Here is a 21,725-nt window from a genome sequence, read left to right as displayed (position 1 = left end):
TGTCCGGTTTTCCAGCTCCAAGACTTCTTGAGGAAGAATTGAAGCGGACGTAAATGCAGTCTTCCTAGTGGGAAGAACTGTTCGAGCGAGGAAAGGGTCCCTAGAAGGCTCAACCATCCCTCGCCGACGTCTGTTCCTTTTCCTTCCCTAAGAAGAGAGAGACTATCCGCAAACCTTTTGCGATTCTCTCTTGCGAAGGAAATACTCGAAAACCCCGAGAAACCCATCCGAATCCCCTGATAGACTAGTCCTGTCTGGGGGTCAGCTGAGACTCTCGAGGTTCACGAGCAATCCCAACGCTTTGATCAAATCTAGAGTTAACTTTAGGTCCTCCAAGCACTGTCTCTCTGATCTGGCCCTGATGAGCCAGTCGTCCAGATACAGAGAGATATTTTACTCCTTTGAGGTGAAGAAACCTCGCCACATTCTTCATCAGGCTTGTGAAGACCTGAGGAGCTGTGGACAGGCCGAAACACAAGGCTCTGAACTGAAGATCCTTCCCCCCGTCATGAAACGGAGGTACTTCTTCGATGAAGGTGGATCGGGACGTGAAAGTAGGCGTCCTGGAGATCAGAGACACCATCCAATCTCCTTGTCGTAATGACGCTAGGACTGAAGCAGAAGTCTCCATGGAGAACTTCTCCTTCTGACAAATTTGGTTCAGAGAGCTGACGTCCATTCCTGGTCTCCAGCCTCCCGAGGCTTTCACAACCAGAAAAAGGCGATTTGTAAAACCCGGGGAGTTTTGATCCAGTACTAGTTCTATCGCTCTCTGTCCCACATTTGTTCCACCATCGATCGAAGAGTATCCCTCAGCACAGGATCCTTGTACTTGGCTGATAGTTCCCTTGGTATTGACGTTAGGGGAGGAGTGTTCAGGAAAGGGATACGATATCCTTCCTTATGATAGCCAATGAAGACGCGTCTGCGTTTATCAGTGTCCAGGCCTCCACAAATCCCAGGAGCCTGGCACTACTGGTGCTTGGAGGAGAGAAGCTTCATTTTCCCTTTTTAAAGGGACGAAAGGCAGACCTACCTCTCTCTCGGAGCCTTCCTTCTTGCGGGAGGTCTGGAGGTCGGACCACCTCGAAAGGGCTGAACTGATGTACTAGGTCCTTCTTGTCAGATGCAGAAGCAGGCTTCTTCTCCTTGCTGACTGCGTCAGAAGATCCTGAGTCGCCTTCTCAGTTTAAAGAATGAGCAATGTCCTTCACTAACTGAGAAGGGAAACAAAAAATCAGACAAAGGCGAATACAGTAGCGCTGCCCTCTGAGCGTGTGAGACTGCCTTGGTTAAGAAGGCCCCATATACAGTCCTCTTCTTTAGAAGACCTGCGTCCAAACAATGAGGAGATTTCAAAGAGCCATCCTGTACCGCTTTGTCTATACAAGACAATATGCATAACAGGGCTTCAGGTTCGATTCCTTCCGAATCATGGGCTTTCTTGGACATCACCCCAAGGGACCAATCTAAGAAGTTGAAAACTTCCAATACATGAAAGAGTCCCTTGAGGAGATGGTCCAGTTCAGAAATTCCCCACGTAATTCGTGCCGAATTGAGACCTTGTCGACGTGAAGCGTCAACTAAGGTCGAAAAGTCTGCTTCCGACGTAGACGGGAGAGCAATAACCATATTCTCTCCCGTCTGATACCAAATGCCTCTTTTACCAGCTAATCTCGTGGAGGCATACAGAAGACTGTCTCATAAGTCTTTCTTAGACTTCATCCATGAGTCTAAGGATTGTAAGGCCCTCTCATAGAAATGGTGGGCTTCATTTTGAGAAAAGACGAAGGCTTCTTCGTCTTAGCACTCGAAAAGAGAGAGCGCGGAGAAGGAGGAGCGGCAGGAGTCAACTCGTCTCCATACTCCTCAAGAAGCAGCAGTCAAAACCTTATAGTTCGACAGTCCTCTCTTCCCTGAAATTCATCATCCGAGTTTTCTTCCAACTCGGGATCTAAATGAGTCTCCGCTCCCCTTCCGTACGTTCCTCTTCTGGAGGAGACAAACTCCTAATAGGAGAGGGGCTAAGGGAATGATAATCTTCCTCTTTCCCGCTTTAATAGCCTTGGAAGGCGCCACAAGCTCAGGCTTCTCTTGATAATTAGAAGACGCTTCCCGCATGGATGACGCTTCCCGTTCGCAAGCGTCCTGGCTGACGTCTCTCGCTTACTTGGCTGACGTCTGATGACGCCTCGCGCCTGGAAGACGCTCCGCTCTCCAAAGGCGTCCTACTTGGCGTCAAATATTGGTCGGAGCGTCACGTCTACCAACCGTTTTCAATGACGCTTCATGTCTAAAAAGACGTCTTACGTCTCTCTGGCGTTACGAAACTTTCGTAAGCAACCGTTCTCGCTCTCGAACCCGAAGCTTCTGTAGATGTTAGAAGCTTCACGTCTGCATGACGCTTCTCGTTTAGCAGGGGAGAGAGGACGAGACTTCTTGATTGAGCGCCCACGTCCTTCCTACGAGGCGCTAAAAACTCCCATAGAGAGGACAGTTGCTCTTGAACTGCCATAAATTATTCTCCCTTGAGCTTCTCCCATGTCCACTGCATGACGCCTTTCGTCATCACTCGGGGGAGAAGTAGGAAAGGGTACTTCTGCGTACTCGTCAGGTGACGCTGACGCCACCTTCGCCTTCTTAATAGAAGAGGGAGCGTCATCTGAGAAACGCTCTGGGCTCGAATCTAATTCGGGTTCTTTCATATGATGCTTCAGAGGTCTCGACAAGTTCCGGACTCCTTCCACCCTCGTTTAGGTGAGGGAGAGGGAGAGGACGAGAAACACTCACGAAGGACGCTTTTCCTATAGCGCCCTTGAGCAGCCTGCCACGAAGCAGAGCTAGCTAAGAAGGGACGTCTGACCGTTGGGGATTCCCCACGACCATCCTTAAGGAGGCTTTCGACTTTCCTTCTCCTCTGGGCATGGGAGCTTGGAAAGAGGTCTAGGCCTGGGAGCGTCGCAGGGACGATCAAACGCCCCCTCCACAACACTGGGAGAACTCATTCACTGTAATGCTCACTTCACTAGAACCTTACCTTGCAAGTCCGCATCTTGGACTTCATGTCTCTAATCGTAGCTTTCAGATTGGCGATTTCCGAGGCCGATTCCGAAAGTACACTTTGAGAATGAGATACATGGGAGAATCTAAATCAGTAGGATTAGAATTATCAGTAAAAGGCTCAATAGGCCTTGAACTCACACCTTTCAGACGTCTAACCCTATCCCTCTCTAACTTCTTCAAATAAGAAGTCAAAGTCTTCCACTCTTCTGCATTTAATCCCTCGCATTCCTTACAAGTATTATTAGCAGAACACTGAAATTCCCCTACAAATTTACGGCATACAGTGTGAGGATCAACCGAAGCTTTCGTATCCTCACCCTTGCAGCCTACATTCACACACATTCTCACACTCCACATTTGAATCAGAAACCCAAAATACTGAGAAAAATCCAAAAAAAAGCAATCCAAAAACAGTCCACAAGTAGCAAATGAAACCAAAACACGATCCAGATACGTCACCAAAAAGCCGAGAAAACGATGATCAAAGGATGAAATATGAATCTAAGTCAGGAGGTAATAGCAACAATGTTGATACCACCGGCGACAGAGAAAATATGATAGAAAAACGGGGATGGTTCCTAGTCCTGCCGCCCAGGGCAGGCCGGTAGATCACCGGACCTACCTGTAGCGAGTGGCGCGAAATTTGAATTTCTGTCGGGGACGACGGAGTCTTAGCTATGTATATATCTGACAGGTAAGTTGATTGTATGAAAATGAATTTCTATATATTAATTGTATTCAAATCGCGCTGCAAAACAGTTTAAAGGTAACAAGTTACTTTTTTTTGTTGTAATGTTACACTAAATGCGATCATTTTGGTATATTAACACATTGTAAACAATAAAAGCAACACAGAGAAAATATTATCACAAAATAATGCATGAATTCGTACGTGCGGACGTTAAACAAATATTTTTTTCAAAAATTCCCCATAAATCTAAATATTGTCCTAGAGACTTCCAATTTCTTTCAAAATGAAGACAAATGATTGAATATTACTATACTGTAAGAGAATTAGCTTACAATTGCAGTTTTCAACCATATCTGACGAGTTAAATTTGACAGAATGTCGAATTTTTTTATATATTTTTTATATGCAATTATTTTGGAAACTAGAAAAGCTACAACCTTCAAATATTTTTTGTTTTATTCTACATGAAATTGCACACATTTTCATATATAAAACTCTATGAAATGCCTAATATGAAGTGGAGCAAATATTCCGAGAATGGGACGTATGCATTTCGGAGATTTGTGGCGGAGAATCTGCGTGCGGAGGGAAGGAAAGTTTTTTTTTTGCTAGAGACTTCGAATTTGTTTCAAGATGAAGATAAATGACTGAATATTACTAGACTGTAAGAGTTTTTGCTTACAATAGTGTTTTTCAACCATTTCGGTAGAGTCAAAGTTAACTGAACGTGGTTTTTTTCTATTTATCGTGATTTATATGCAAATATTTCAAAAATGAGAAAAGCTACAACCTTCAATTACTTTTGTTGTTGTATTCTCCATGAAATTGCGCACATTTTCAAATACAAAACTTTATGTAACGGCTAATTTAAAATGGTGCAAAACATTACCACAATCGCATTTCACCATAAATCGAAATATTGTGCTAGAGACTTCCAATTTGTTGCAAAATGAAGGTAAATGATTGAATATTACTAGAATATAAGCGTTTTAGCGTACAATTGCGTTTTTCGACCATTTCGGTAGAGTCAAAGTTGACCAAAAGTTGAAAATGTCACTTATCATTTTTTATATGAAAATATTTCAAAATTGATAAAAGCTACAACCATGGGTTGTTTTTAGTTGTATTGTGCATGAAATTGCGCACATTTCCATATATAAAACTTTATGTAAGGCGGTCTAATTTTAAAATGGTGCAAACATTACCACAATCGCATGTATGATTTTTGGCGGAAGAGTTACCGCGCGGACGTAAGGAAAAAGTTTTTTCATAAATTCACCATAAATCAAAATATTGTGCTAGAGACTTCCAATTAGTTGCAAAATTAAGGTAAATGATTGAATATAGCTTACAATTGCGTTTTTCGACCATTTCGGTAGAGTCAAAGTTGACCGAAGGTTGAAATTTTGGCACATCGTTATTTATATGAAAATACCTCAAAACTGATAAAAGCTACAATCATGAGCATTTTTAATTGTATTCTACATAAAAATGCACACATTTTCATATATAATACTCCATCTAACGGCTAATTTAAAATGGTACAAAAATTATGTCAAAGTGACTAAATAATTTCCGAGATGTGTCACAGATACTTTTTAGTGCGGCAAGAAAGAAATTCGCGCTTGCGCGCCTGCGTAACAATTGTAAACAAAACAACACCTTAATCCATGAGCTCCCAGCATCCCCCAAGGCGCGTGATTCAAGAGTTTTCGGCTGGTAGGCCTAAAAGTATTTTTCCGCGAATTTTTTGTTTTTAAAAAACTTTGTATGCCGACATAAAATACGTCCAGTCGGCACCCGAGAGACAAAAAATGTCAACGTAAAATACGTCCAGTCGGCGTTTAAGGGTTAAGAAAGATGTTTGTATTACTTATTTCAGAAAGAGAAATGGGAATCTGACCTCTTTCTTCTCTGATGATGGACCGCTTTTTTTTTAGTACGTAATAACATTGAAGGGTTATTTTGCTGTTTGTTTCAAGAACATGTTCCATCTGAATGGCGTTTATTCATTGATTCATCTAACAGAAGTCTCAAGGCAGTACTACTATGCAACGGCAATAAGAAACCATCCATTCCCATAGGACATTCAGTACACATGAAGGAGTGTTACGAGAATATGCAGGCACTCCTCTATGCTGTAAAGTACACAAACTACAGGTGGAAAATATATGGAGACTTGAAGGTGATTCGAATGTTGATGGGAATGCAATCAGGATTCACAAAGTATTGTTGCTTTTTATGCCTATGGGACAGTCGTGCAACTGCCAAGCACTATGTGCAATCAGAGTGGCCCATACAAAAATCATATGAACCAGGAATTTCTAGCGTACTGAGTAACTCCCTCGTAAATCCAGATGTTCTCCTTCCCCCTCTTCACATAAGGCTTGGCCTCATGAAACAATTCATGAAGACACTTGCCATGGAAAGTTCAGAATGTTTTGAATATGTGGAGGCTAAGTTTCCAAAAATCACTGAGGCAAAACTGAAGGAAGGCATATTCAAAAGTCTGCACATAAAACAACTCCTAAAGGACAACTACTTTCTCACAACACTGGATGAGACTAAGCTTAAAGCCTGGGAATCTTTCAAATGGCTGTGTAAATTTGCTAGGCAACAAGAGATCTCTTAAGAGTTAGAAATGGGGTGAAATGTCTTCTAGACTCCTATGCTGCAACAGGCTGTCGGATGTCACTGAAAGTCCATTTCCTTGATTCACACCTGGACTTATTTGCAGAGAACCTTGGAGCAGTGTCTGATGAGCAAGGGGAATGCTTTTATCAAGATATTGCATCAATGGAACAATGATATCAAGGATTTTGGAATACAGTGATGTTACTTGACTACTGCTGGATGTTATACAGAGTGAACCTGAGAAAAAAACCCAAAGAAAGTCCAAATCTCAAAGATTTTAAGTTGTATTTCATTGGAGTACATTCTAACTTTATTTTGTACATAACAGTTCTGATTTTGTACAATAAAAAGCCATGTAAGTGTCATATCTTGTCTTCAATATACCGTACCTCATACAGATATGCTTTACATACCCTGTACGTTAAAACAACAAGTATCAGTAACATTAAAATGTGACCTAATATGGACAAACAGACTTCAGATCCATATTGAGCATCAAAAATTAAGACTGGAAAGTCAGTTTGCAACTCTGATGATTAAAAAAATTCAATTTTGTTTTACAATTATTGATATGCCCTACAAGCACAATGACAATGGAGGGATGACTCCCACTAGACACCTTTGCATCTGCTTGCATAGGCCTAGAGGAAGCAAGCACAGAATGTGAGTGTTAGTTGCCAGACAGAGAGTATAACAGAAAAGTCTCCAAGTTTGGGTGCTATAACAACAAGTAAAGGGCAATGTTACAGAGTCCAGATAAGACTGCACTTGCCAAGTGACCTGCAATTAAATTCAGAATTGCTCCCCGTATTGTAACATGAAGACCAAATTTCTGCTCTCGTTTCCTCTGAACTAAGTTTGACCCATGCTAATATAATACCAGACATAGAGAAACCTCAGAACAGATGAAGGAAAACTGAAGGACCAGAGCACCCACACCAAGTCGATGTTGAAAGTTGTATAGTCTGAAGAGCCATGTGTGGGAAAAGTTAGACAAAGTACGTACACTTGTTTGACCAGATGGAAGTAAATATGAAAATAATGTAAAGAAGTAAAAATTTTAATTGTCCTTCACATCATTCCTTTTTCCATTCTTGGGGAGAAGTTAATCACATTCCTGTTACTGGCTAATTGTTTCATGGTTGCTAAGTATCACTATTAGTGTTGAGGTAATCACTGTCCTTTAAAGTGCTGTCTCAGTGAAGTAATATTCCTTTGCTGTTGAAATTATTTTTCGATAACGGATTCATGTAAAGAATTAAAGTCTTGTGTAGCACTCATGTATCAGTGTGTGACTGCACCATAGTATAACACGCTGAATTTGACATACTTGAGAACTTAATGCTGATATGGGAATACATAGCAAAATAGTTCCATCCTTCTCTCAAACGAAAGTGAAAGTTGTACTAATTACTCATTGACAAATTGCAGCATGAAATTCTGTGATTATAAAGTAAAGAATACAATGAAATTGAATAAAAAAAGTAATGGCACATTAACCATGAAAAGTTTCAAATTTGAGAATCTTTGGAAGTTGTTGTTCATTTGGCAGAGTTATCCAGTTAGCAACCAGATACCTGAGAGAGCTTATGTACAGGCACAAACCTACCACTGGTAGCTAGCTATTCTTTCTTTCTTCTACAATTGAATGATGTTGTTAAGATTTCATGCAGCGCAGGAAATTAGCTACCTATATAAGAGCACCGGGTCTGTGATGAAATAAATCATTGTGGGTTATAAAAATAATTGTACACAATGCACATGAAGAAACATGTGTTCAAATTCTCTTTTCCCTCCAAATGCAAATTAAAGTAACTACTAACCTTAATAGATATTTAAAATGGATCCAAAGAGGTAGTATTCAATGAGAATAAAGCTGAACTAGTACTAATGGGCATAAATTTTACCAAGCCCATATATGGGGGGGTTGTTGGAGTCAGAAAGAGTATCTGGCCATAATACAATAGCCAAAACAAATTATGCAATAGGCCTTCAATTAATTTTACCAATGCTAAGGTGTCACTTGGAACTGACCCACATACATATATACGTATCGCCATAACTCAGGGTATGCAAGAATGGGTGTAGCTAAAGCTAAACCCTTGAGAAATGGAATGTTGAACTTAACTAACATGACAGGGAAGGGGCATGTGACAGCAGATCTAACGAGTTAGGAAAGTATAGCTGTACTCACAAGACTCACTGGAAGAATGGAAAATAAAAACAATTGGGAGCTGGGCAAAAACTTTTAAACAGCAGTGCAAGTAGAGAAAGATGAAATGACACCATTAATCCTTCTATCTGGAGACCTTAAAAAAGTCATTATTGAAGGGGGACCTAAATGGGCAAACTGGTCAAATTAAAGCCGCTATAAGTCGCATCCATGAGGACATGGCCATGGTGACCAAAACAAAGAAGTGAGTGGATTATCTGAGTGGTCAGAGCATCTGGTCTTGTACAAGTGCTGCAAGATACAGTCAAATTGACAAAATCGCATACATAAAAAATGATATAGTAGAAATGAACTACAAAGTTATCCCTAGGGACCATGTAAGTACACAACATCGATCAGAAGAAAACAAATGAGTTACGAGAAAAATACAAGAGCCCAAGAAAGTCAAGTATAGTTTAAGCTCAAAGACCCTCAGAAGGCAGTTTTTAGAAAGGGTACTGGAAGGGATTGCTAAGGACAGAAATAGCACTGAATGGTGGAATCAGACAATGGAAATCATGTTAACATATGGTAAAATATAGAAATCATTGTAATAAAACTATATTTTTTATAAACTGTGCTTACCTGTCTATTATGATAGCTATAAAGTCCCATACCAGCAAGAGGACTAAATTTTTATTTTTATCATCTAGTCATACCCTCTATAGATCCCTCCCTCACACTCCATGTGTCTTGTTGTCAGTTTTGTTTTTGTCCACATGTGTGGGAGGTTGTGGGGTGGGGTGGGGGGAGATTCAACATACTAGAGGTAAGCATTGAAATACAAATTTTATTATAGAAATTTTTATTTATAATTTTGGAATGAATCTGACCTCTCCATTATGACAGCTAATTCCTACATTGAAAATGGGGGTTGTTATGAGTATGAGGACCCAAATTAATTCCATCTGGAATGAGGCAGAACTAACCTAATGATTAGATACCATCTACTGGTACTGCTGTCAATCAAGGACCAATCTATTTGGCCACAATGATTTCTGAAAATCAGTATCAGTCTGATGACAGTGGGACATGGCCCTGTGCTTAGACCTGCAGAGCAACAACATTAAAAGAATGGAGGACCCTGCCTAACCAAAAACTAGCCACCTTCATACTACCCAAAACTCTAACTAGATAGTGAAACTAGAGTACAACTACCTTAATCATTGAAGATATGAGTTCCCCTGCTGAAACATGGGGTTAAAGAGCTCTGCAATCTTCATACTGAGTTTCTACATACCAAATACAGTTATGTCTGCATTACATTGTGCTTACAACCTTCTCGAAAAAAAGAGGTGTCTACAGCTCTCATATTCTGGAACTTCTTTCCCACCGTTATCCCTACATTAAGAGGTCAGTTGCCTGATGCTCCTTCTCCACTGCCTTCTATCAAAGGCATCATCTTCACCAAACCTCTTCTCTCTCTATCTTCCTTTACTTTATCTTGCCATCTAAGTCTCGTCTCTCTCTCAATCTTCTTCCTCTAACAGGTTCCTCCCAAGCACTCTTCACTCTCTGCTCATCATCCGACCTCAACACATGACCATACTTCTCAATTGTGCCTCTCTTATCACCTCTGCAATCTTTATTAAGCCTGCCCTTGCCCTTCTCATTTCATCATTTTCCAATCTCTCAAGCAGCGATATTCCCTTAACCCACCTAAGCATTCTCATCTCTGTTCTTTCAAGCTGTACTTCCTCTTTTCTTCTTACAGCCCATGTTTCTGATCCATACATTAACACTGGTCTTATCACTGTGTTGTAAATCTTGACTTTTAGCTGGATTGACATTTTCTTATCACATACTACTCAAGCTACCTCTCTCCACCTTCCCCACACAACTTTTATCCTACTGTCAACTTTAAGCCTCGCATCATCCCTCTTGGCTTAAAAGAGATCCTATGTATTTAAACTTTCCCTCTTGTTTTATAATTGAGCCTCTTCTTTCTTGTATTACTATTCTCCCTCTATCTTCCCTACTGCTCAGCAAAACCTCTGTTTTATTCACATTCACCTTTAAGCAACCCCTCTCTAAAGACTCCTGCCACTTTCCAACCTTTCTCTGTAGGTCTTCTTCACATTCGGCAGTAATCACCAGATCATCAGTGTACAACTCCCACAGCCCTTCACTTAACACATCCATGACCAGCACAAACAAAAATGGGTTTAAACTCTCATGTCCTGGAACCTGACCTTCCAAAGGGGAAAATGAGAGGATCTAGACTGGTTTGTGCTTCCTTAATCAAGTTCTTAAGAAACACAGCCATAGCATTCTTAAGACACTGGAATATCTGGCCTCCTGGTGATACAAAAGGGTTCTTGACATTACACCTGAGATCCCTAGTCCTTTCACATACAATGGGAGTTCTCTGACTAGAAGGAGGGAGGACAAAATGGGGACTTCTGAAAGGAGCGTATAGATCCATGCTAGAGAAGATACCCAAACAAGTGTCCCTTAACAACAAAGCCAGCAAGAAGCAATACTCTTTGATTGCTGGGACTAACAAACCTTTGGTATAAAGGAGGTAAATCAAGAATTTTCTATGATTATTTCCAAAGTTATGAGTAGAGGAAATCACTTCACAATGGCACTAGCCATGTGACCTAAGAGAGAGAGATAGAGACTCTTCTTGGCAGGCAATGAGTGAAGGACAGAAATTCTTACAAGACTGCAGAAGTTGTCTATGTGCTTTTTCTGCTGAAAAGCCACTACAATTCTTGGTAGTATCCAGGATCATCCTTAGATATGTAATACGTACTTACTTTGAGTCTGAGTCAGGGATGACTTCTGAAAGTTTATCAATATCTCTAGCACAGTCATCAATTCCAGTAGAAAATGTCTGGCTCTCAAGAACCCTCTAAACAATACAGTATGTGAAAACTAGCCAGTCTTCTAGGAAGAGTAACATACAAGTGCCCAGAAGGTTACCCAATTCCCCAACTGGGACAGGACTTATGTGAAAACTTGAGGAGCATGACTGAGACTGAAGCACACTACCCAAAACTGAAAAGCTTTCTTTGGAGGACAGTCATGAGGATGAGTGAGGAAGAACGAGTAAAGAAGGCTTGGATAGAACATGTTAAGGGTAAATGGTTAAGAAGGAGTCAAAGGGTTAGATGGCTCAACAAAGTGAAGGATGACTTGGAGATTAATTTAGGAGAGAAAGATGCTTTTGACAGAAATAGCTGAAGAAGATACATCAAGGTAACTGACCTTAGGAATAGAGGTGGGGATGAAATGATATTGAAGATTTTGGTTGTGCCCTCCTGTTTTTGGAATCTAACAACAAAATTGCCTCGTTAACAAGAAAAACTGAAACAGAGCATAACAAACAAAGCAAGTAAGAATGAACATGGACTTGCTTTTAATCCTAAAAAATATACACAAGCTTTAGCTAATAGAAAACTGATCAGCACATATAGAAACATCAAACACTCAAAATGAAATATATCTAGAAAACTGGAAAATAAATGCAAGAGAAATAAGAGCACACTGAAAGAGAAATCAGAAAACAGAACTTACAATAATTCTTATTAATAACTTAACAAAAGGCAGCAAAAACCATCAGCTGGCTCAGATGGCACAAACCTAAGCTAAAGTTTTAAATATATTACACTAATACTGTTCTGCTAGCAAAAAATAAGACAACTCAAGGAAATGAAAGAAAGCTGATAACATAAAAAGTGAAAAGATGATTACATGAAGACAATCCTTTTGAGAACAATCAACAAATCTGAAGATCTCCCTGAATTGTAAATATAAAAGTGAGAAATTAGTTAGTTGACGCTGACCTTCCGTAAGAGAAGATTGTTGATACCAGGATAAAGTCTGAAGTGTAAAATGGTTCATATTATGAGTAATAAGTTTGTGGTGAAACATATAAGTATATACAGGCCATGAAAAGAAACATATCCACCTTTGAAAAACAATTAGCCTAAAGTGAGTGAGATGGTGAATCCAACTCTTCCAGCACAGTTCAGTCTTGCTCAATAATACCAATGTTTGTGATGAACCAACTTTTTAAAAATCCAATGTTAAAGAGCATGCAAAACACAAGAACGTGCAAATGCAGTGTAAAAACTGTTTTTGGAATTTAAAATCCCAAACTTTCAATCCATGAGAAATTAGATGGCATTCTAACTCTACTAACTAAAAACGCTCTTTTAAAAAAAACAGGAAAACAAGAGAAAATAAAAAACTGATTGCAACACAACAATTCATTATATATGCCTGTTTACACTTACCTTGGAAGACTCATAAGGAGATCATGAAGTCCATCATTACTATTGGAATTGAACTCTAGTGGAAAAGCATCCACCATGTACACAGCTTCCTTCAATGTTCTTATTCCTAAAGTCTCCAGCCTGGGCCATGCAAAAAGAATGTAATTTATAGGAAAAACAAAAAAAAATTACAAGAGACAAATAGGAAGATAAAAGTAATACTTGTTACATATGCATTCAGAAAGAGGATATTCTTTATGGATTTATTGGATACATTCTGTCATGCAGTATGATGCTGTTTTATCTGACAAAAGTTCAACTGTTAACCATAAACTTCTAGAACGCTTCAGGGATGTGGCTTTCTGATAAATGGTGAAATCTAATATGGAATGAAGACCAAATAAAGTAGCCCACAATTAAACATCCATGATATCTATCAGCTAACACGCATAGCCTCTACAATTATTTCACATTAATTTCTAGCCTTATCTAACCTATATTTTACATTTACCATTATTCATAAAATAGTAACAACAAAAACCATAATAATGAGGTTGCTGAGGGGTCCTAAATACATAAGCTTGTACAATACATAACTTACATATATCATTCACACTATACATAAAAGTATCATATACTGTATATCTTTTACACTTTAGTCTTTTTTTAATCATACATTTTTAAAGCAAAACCAAAAGGGCAGACAACATAATGACTGTCGATAGTCAAAACCCAAGAAAAAATAAACGAAAAGGCAGAAAGAAGGAACCATAAAGAAAGAAATAGCTGTGCCTTTGAAGGTAAAAAAAAAAAAAATGTGAGAAACTTAGCAGTAAAAGGAAAATAATTTAATATCCCTTATGAATATGTGATTACCATAAGACAATTATGTTTATCAGTAAACACAGTGCATAACATATTTGCCTAGTGATATCTGACAGGCAAAGGTCAAATAGCTTATGACTTTTGTAAGTAACAAAGACTTTGCAAATGTAGTATTTGTTTGCAATACCAAATAAATAATGGTACTGTATTACTTTATCTTTAATAACTGCTTTATGCAAACATTGATTTCCTCTAATTGTTTATTAATAGCAAACATATGTATACAGAAATTATGTATGATAAATTTGTATAACCAGCCCCATTTCATAGGCAGAACCAGCTGTTTCAAGGAATCCCTTCTCACCCACAACCCTTTCGGAGGGGTAGGGGGAGATAGGATGAAACCCCATGATAAACCATCTTGGGGGTCTCCACTATAACCCTGCCAAGTTTAATGCCCATTGGACCAGGCATTTGGCCGTGACTAAATAACAGACAGACAGACAGACATAATGCCAATTATAGTAATTATATTTAATGTGGAGATATCAAAATATGAATATAAAATGGTAGCTACTTGCTCTATATGAAATCAGCATGTAAATATGTACTGTACATACACATATACATACAGTGCATGGAATGATTTATTATTTATTACTAATATGCCTGTGTGTCACTGTTGCATACAAATGAGCTGATTCAATAGTTTTAAATATGCGTTCTCCGAGATATTCTGAAGTCCCGTGAAACTGTTATAAAAGATACTCTGTGTATGTGAGACAACACAAGTCACCACACAAGTCAACTGCCAAAGACGTTACACGTTGGCATGGCTTGGGCCAGTTCAAAAGAGTGCCATGCATATCTATATCCCTTCTTGATTGGCCCTTGTGTCTAAGGAGCCAGAATAACCAATCAGCTTCTTGCATAATGATGCCGTGTGAAGGGGGCATTTTGAAACAGGCCACACCAGCAGTCAAATCAAAACAGGATGATGAGGGGATACCCTTCGCACCCCCAGATGTGGGAGACCTCACCCTGCCTGGAAGCCGCCTCCCTACTCGCTGTCATAATTGCTCAAAGTTGTCACTGATAGTAATATTAGTATTAGTTCGACTGTACAATGAACAAATTGTATAGCCTTTAGTAGTGTAGTCAATAACATTTTGTGTTAGGGAAATACAGATAGGGAATTTGTAGAAAGTAACATTAAAAAAAAAAAAATATGAAAAAAAATATAAGAGAAAAAAGGGATGGTTCTCTTAGGCCGTGTTCTGGTTATATAGTTGAAAGTATCATGAATGACAATGCATCCCATTTGTCCCCATCAAAGACTTGTAATAAAGATTTGAAGACAGGATCATTAACGTAAATTCATTAAAGAGTTTGTTTGAGTAAAGTAGCAAGACTGATATGTTTGTTGAAAGAGTAGTCAGATTTTCATTGGGAAGAAGTAATTTTTAAATTTGATGACAAAGTGAGAACAAATTGTGTTCTATCCCTGATACAGAAATGCCCTTAAGAATGTTAATTTCTCAAAAAGATCTTAGGATCAAGCAACTGTTAGTTGATGTTGTGGGGATTGATCATGTCATAAATTAAAAAAAAAAAAAAAAAAAAAAAAAAAAAAAACAAAAAAAAAAAAAGAAGAGCAATACGAGTAGCAGACGCTCTTCCCAAAAGTACTGTCAGACATGAGCCATAGAGAGAGAAAAAGGAACTGCGATGCATACAGTTAAATGTTTCAGTTACACCTGTGGATGAGTTGCACAGAAAACAGAGGCAAGGGAGTCAGCTGTTGTGTGAACATGTTGAGTGAGTGCCATGGAAGGGCGTGCATGTGTTGAGTGTGTGTGGGTTTGCTAGTGTGTAAGGGAGTTGACTGACAAGTCACAGTTTTCTGAACATGCACAAGATAGATTCTTCATAAAAAAAATTAGTTTTCTGAACATGCACAAGATAAATTCTTCATAAAAGAAAAAAAGAAAAGAAAAAAGTAACTTGTGCTTCCCTTCCTCCTTCTTTGAAAAAGCAAACCATCCACATAATTTGTAAGTGCGTGTAGGTGCCTTGCATAGCATACCATCACGAGTCATGAATATGTGTCTGAAAATATCATAAAAACATGCTTATGCACTTTGTTTCATATCAGTTATTGCTGAGAAATTGATGTCTAATTTTTTAAACATTTTGTTACAGTTCCATGCATATCATGAGTGAGTCTATGTACTATGTATAATTGTATTATTTCTATTGCATTATTATTTTTTGTTGCATTCAAGTCATATTAAACATCTTATTGCAATGCATCTAATTTTTAAAAAATTTCTACTGATGCCAATTATACTGTGTCCAAAATTTCATATCGTTGTCAATGCTGTTTATGCTTTGTCAGAAATTTGTAATCTTCCATTGATGCTGTGGGAATGTGTAATTCTTTTGAAAAATAATTTTTTCTTTTGTGTAATCTGAATTATGATTTTTCATTTTCTTGTTTTTATTGTGCTGCAGAAGGAATTCAGTAACTTTTCTTATACTTTTACCAAATGTCTTATGAGCAATAAAAGGCTAATTGGAGGAGTTGCTGTGGTAGTGTTTAACACTCGCCCCAGTTTTATACCGACACCTTTTATTTAGGTGAGCGAGTCAGAGACTTCTGACATGTTCCAATTTAGCATTCTCGGATTAAGGCAATATTTTCTAGAAAATAGTGCCAAGAGGACACACTGGGCGACACAGCTTTCCTCGCCCAGAAATAGATTTTTCCCCCCCTATCAAAAATCCCTTTTTTGACTGATGTATGTGAATTTTTGTTTATGAATTTAACTTTTTTGAGCTGGAGCTGTGACTATTTCCATTTTTTTTATTGATATTATTTAATGTGAACCTAAATTTGTTTTTCTGTATGACACATTGTGAAGCGTGAAATTCAATTGTTGTAACTTGTGTTTGTAACACGCCAAATGGCCCACCCTAATAGTTTTAAATTTTGCACAAACTGGACGGTATGGCACTCAAAGAAGAGCAACAATGCGCAAGTCATAAGATCAGTGTGTGTCTTGCGGAATGCAAAAACTGGGGAGGGAGTGATGAGCTGATTCAATACAGTTTTGAATATGCCTTCTCCATGATATTCTGAAGTCCTGTGAAACTTTTATAAGAGATACTGTGTGTATGTGTGACAACACAAGTCAACCGCCAAAGATGTTACAATTTGGCTTGGCTTGGGCAGTTCAAGAGTGCCACGCATATCTACATCCCTTCTTAATTGACCCTTGTGTCTAAGGAGCCAGAATAACCAATCAGCTTCTTGCATAACGATGCTGTGTGAAGGGGGCATTTTGAAACAGGCCGCACCAGTGGTTAAATCAAAACAGTTCGTTAGCGGGTCCCATACAACACAGACTGGACTGAGACGAGTGCCCAGTTGCCCTGTCTTCCCGTTGGCCGCCCACATAAGACGTGTATTGTCATGAACGTCAAATACAGTTTAACCTGCCGTCCGGTTGTGCATTAGCATCGTTAACGTTGCTAAGAAGAATAAACCTGTGTTAAACATTCCCTCAATTATTATTTTAGCATGTCCTGCATCGCATGCACGTAAACTTATCTCTCTCCTGTTTTTCCTTCATATCCAGAACCCACAAATGACTGAGATCAGGTCACAAGTGGTATGTTACTGTATTCAATAAACTGAAAGAACCCCAGCAAAAATTGTCAATATTGGCACCTGTATCAAAATGGAATGGTCTTACATGAAAAAAAACCTAAAACAGGAAATCCCAGAACATTTCAGCATTTCTCATATTACAATTGTAACCTTCAAAACATATTGTACATAGTATTTTGTATTCCACCTGCTTTCTAAAAGATATTCCACTTCACAATGTTCCTTACTCAGGAAAACAGCAAAAAAATCTATGATCCACGTGTAAGACTATACATATATAAAATGCGGAGGCGACACAGAGTAATGGTGTCCAAAAAAACTGATACCATATCCTTCAAAAGTTTTAACCTACCTAATATACTGGTTATATATTGCATTTTTATAATAGTACATGCATATTTTTTTACGCAATCGACATTGTAATATATATAAGGCAGTTCCCAGTTATCAGTGGCCTCGGTTATCAGCGATCCAGTTTTATGATGCTAGACATGCGCTGATTTCCAGTTATCGGTGTCCAAATCTGGTTTTCGGAGATTTTAGCTTATATTCAACCCCAGCCAATAACCAGGGACTGGTTGCACTTTCAATTTTAACAAAAATGGTCAATATAAAGCTTAAGGCAGAAACAGTCAGGGAACTACAGGATTATGAGGACATCAATTTTTTTTTTAATTATACATAATTAATCTGACATCCAGGATCTTTTTTTCCTCTCACCAAAAGAGCATGAGACTACACACACATGGTAGTATATCAATGTCAGAACCAAACAAGAGCGATATGAGTAAAATATAAATTTCAAGAGCCTTTGTTAATAAAGGTGAACAACTAATGTCTGGAATCTGAAAAACAGTTAGGGTTCCCTAGGCTGCACGAATGACTGATTAATTATACAACCAGACCCATATGCCTGGACGCAACCCATCAAGAAGCTGGGCATGGCTCAAAATCCAGATTGGGAAAATGGTAGGGTCCTGTGCCTAAAACAACTGACAACAAGCAGACGCAGAAGGGAGCTCATAACTTGAACAAGGCCATGGTCCTATCTCTGATGAAGACAGCAAGTAGATAAGATGGATAGAATTAAAAGCTCATATCAGAGGTCATAATATCAGTAGGTTATCTTAGTCAAAGAAACCTGGTGTGGCACTTAGGCTGCTTTCACACCAAGGTGGCATGTCGCACATGGCATGGCACGTAGCATGCCACTTGAAAACGAACATTAGGAAATATATGAAACCTTTCTCACCAAGGTGGCCTGACTTGTCGCATGAGCCACGTGCAACTTGCATGCCACTCCAACATTGAACATGTCTGTTTTTTCTAAATGTGCGACTTGCCACCCCAGACTGTGATGCCAAATTCTAATGGAACTTTCACAAAAATACGTATACAATAAAAAGAAAACTTTTGGATGTAAGGCACGTTGATTAGTTTTCAAGAGACTAGACAGATTTGCGCAAGCATGTGACAACACTGCCTGATGAGAGGGACATGCAGCCTTATAGGAAACAGTTGTCTTTTTTGTTGTCAGTTGTCTTTTGTGTTTGCTCTCGTGTGCAACTACGAGTATGCCTCTTCTAGACATGAACTATATAACATAAAATTTGTATAAGCTGTGGAGAAATACAAATGTCTGCATGACAGAACATCAAAAAGGGGCTCACAATGGTCACCAGATGGCAAAAAGTTTCTTTCTGCATTCGGTAAAAGAGCTGGAACTTCTCTTCATCGAGCTCTAGTCGCTTTGCGACTACATAAACACTGTGAGCTTCTACATTATCTTTATGATACGGATGTATCCAGTACCTCCTCTTCTTCTTCTGCGGGCACTAGAGCACCAATCAAAGCAACAATAACCTCCTCATCTGAAGATGCCATCTTGTGCACTGTGAAGTAGACTGCCACCCTGAAATGCGTAGTGACGTGCTACCTTGGTATGAAATCACTGTGCCACTCGTCATTTGCCACTTGCCATGTGTGATGTGCCACCTTGGTGTGAAAGCAGCCTCAGACAGCAGTGAATCTATATATCGATTACTTAATTAGTCAAGATGGCACTACTGACAAGGCCTATGATGACAGTCTGGACAAAACTTGGACTGTACCACTTGAGAAGTAAGTTGACTAACAGAAACCACTTACCAGACACCTGGTAACTTTTGTATTGAGGGTCCATCTCATATTGAATGAGCTATAATTCATATTGAATGAGCAAGAACCAATGCACTGCATTGAAGAGTGTCCAATATGAAAGAAACCACAATATACTAGCAAGAGCTGTTATGACCTGAGCCCTGCTACAACAAAATCCACTTACTCTCATACCATCACGATTGGATTTATCTATGCTAGAACCGTTGACAGTGACTGTTTGTAATATCAAGGACTGCAATATTAACAACAGTTGGAGGAAGCCGACCCAATGGAGACCAGGCACTTCTTCCAAGACTGTAACACCAGAAAAATCATCATCTATACTTGGTTTTCATCCAAAGAAAGCTGTTTGCAAAATTTTCTCCTGAAATGTTGATATTTCTTGCCATTTTTTAATATAGTATGTTTTAGTGGTTTGACAAATGTTCCATTCATTTTCTTGAATTTTAGCCTTACTTTTTGTATTGAAGTATTGCTGAGGAGTCTGATACATACAGTCTCCATGGCATTATTCTTCAGTATAACTTCTTATCTAAACCCTACAAGGTTTGTTGAAGAATGGTTCCTGTGTACCAATTTCTATTAATACTGTGATAATTTTTAATAAGTTTCTTTTTAAGTATTTACTATTACTTTTACATACTTATTGAAATTATAATTATTATTTGGACAATTATACAAATTGCAGGCTGCATAGATATTGTTTTCTGTTCAAACTTGGATGCTGATAATTGTAAAGAATTATTCAAAATTATTTTATAATTAATCAACTTACTGTTCACATATAGCCAGTCCCCAGTTAATGGCGGGGATTCCGTTCCTGACAGTGTGCTGATAACTGAACATCGTAGATAACAGGAACACCAAGGTACATAATTATAGTAATAAATTGTAGATACCATAAACGCCTATTGGCACTGATGAACCACTTACCAACATTGATAAACCACTTACTGACGACACTGATAAACTGCCTACTAATACCAAAAATCAGGTTATGAAATCATTAACCAAGTATCGTAAAACCAAAACGCCATTGACCGATGCCATCAATAAGTGTGGACTACCTGCACATGTATTGCAGTTCCTTAGTTGCTTTCTTTTCTTTGTGATGCTGCTAGTATGTAATTATTTGCCCATGATGGCATTGCTTTGTTTACTTGTTGTCAGAGTCTTTGAGATATGCTGTATATCTTCAGGGTTTCATCTGGTCTGAATTTCATTTACATTTCACTGGATTACATAATTACTTAATGTCTTACCTAAGAATGGTGAGAACTGTATGGATTACAAAAGATGATGTTTAACTACATATTTATATTGTAACTGGAATCAAGTTACTGCTGTTCTTTATAAATTTCTTTTCTTTTTTCATTGGTTTAATTTTCTTGGGTTTGAACATTTCATTACTAATTTCATTCTTTGGGTCATTCCTTTAAATTTTTTTCAAGAAGAGCATCTACATTTTTTATATCAAATGGATCCACATGTATCCTTTTTCATAAGTTTTTGTGTCACTTATTTATTTACTATCCCATTTTATAAAATTTTTAGTTCTGTGTTGCATACATAATGTACACACAGGTTAGATCTTGCATGGTGATTCTGACCACAGTTTATGCAAGTTGCTTCATCACAGTTCCACTTTGCTGTGTAATAATTTGATCCACAGTAAATTAAGAGTTGCTATGGACCTTTTTTATACCTATATTTACTACAATTTTTTTCATTGTAAGGGTTTATGAATATATGGTCTTACTACATTTTGACCTAAAATTCTATCGGTAATGGAAAATCTTGCCCTCCAAATTTCCTGGGCTACTTTTAGAGAGGCTCTCTATACATGTATTTTCAGCTTTGAATATTACAACTTCACAGCCTTGCACAGTACTTTTTTCTTAAGTTTAACATGTTTTTCAATTGGTTTATCTTCATTATTGGGTATGTTATGTTTTGTTATTTCAATTTTGAGTTACTATAAAATATATTGCAAAATAAGTTGCACACTGATTTTTGGTGTCTGCTTTGACCAAAAATGTTTTCTCTTAGATTAATCTCAGCTGTTGAGTGTCTATTTAAGTAGTTTTTAATTTTTATTTGATATTTGATGTTCACTTTCTAGTATTAAGAACCCTGACTAACCGAGATCCCAAAAGAGAATCAAAATGGGTCAGGGTTCAATCCTGCGTGACTTTAGTATTTTTGTTTTTTTATTACTTTAAAGATTTTCTTGTTATTGCTATT

The 21,725-nt window shown here is 38.3% G+C and overlaps 1 protein-coding gene across 3 annotated transcripts in view; it reads right to left on the bottom strand.

Moving 5' to 3' along the window:
• LOC135211097 (apoptosis-resistant E3 ubiquitin protein ligase 1-like) overlaps positions 1-21,725 on the bottom strand; it is a 572,118-nt gene that overhangs the window by 411,317 nt on the left and 139,076 nt on the right. For all 3 annotated transcript variants that reach the window (XM_064244179.1, XM_064244178.1, XM_064244180.1), the window contains one exon: positions 12,845-12,964. In XM_064244179.1, coding sequence (XP_064100249.1) covers positions 12,845-12,964 — 120 coding nt within the window. The remainder of the gene's footprint in view (positions 1-12,844; positions 12,965-21,725) is intronic.

Source organism: Macrobrachium nipponense, chromosome 4 (genome assembly GCF_015104395.2).
Source record: "Macrobrachium nipponense isolate FS-2020 chromosome 4, ASM1510439v2, whole genome shotgun sequence".
Taxonomy (NCBI): domain Eukaryota; kingdom Metazoa; phylum Arthropoda; class Malacostraca; order Decapoda; family Palaemonidae; genus Macrobrachium; species Macrobrachium nipponense.
Note: the sequence above shows the minus strand (reverse complement) of the source record. Positions and strands in the feature narration are given on the sequence as shown.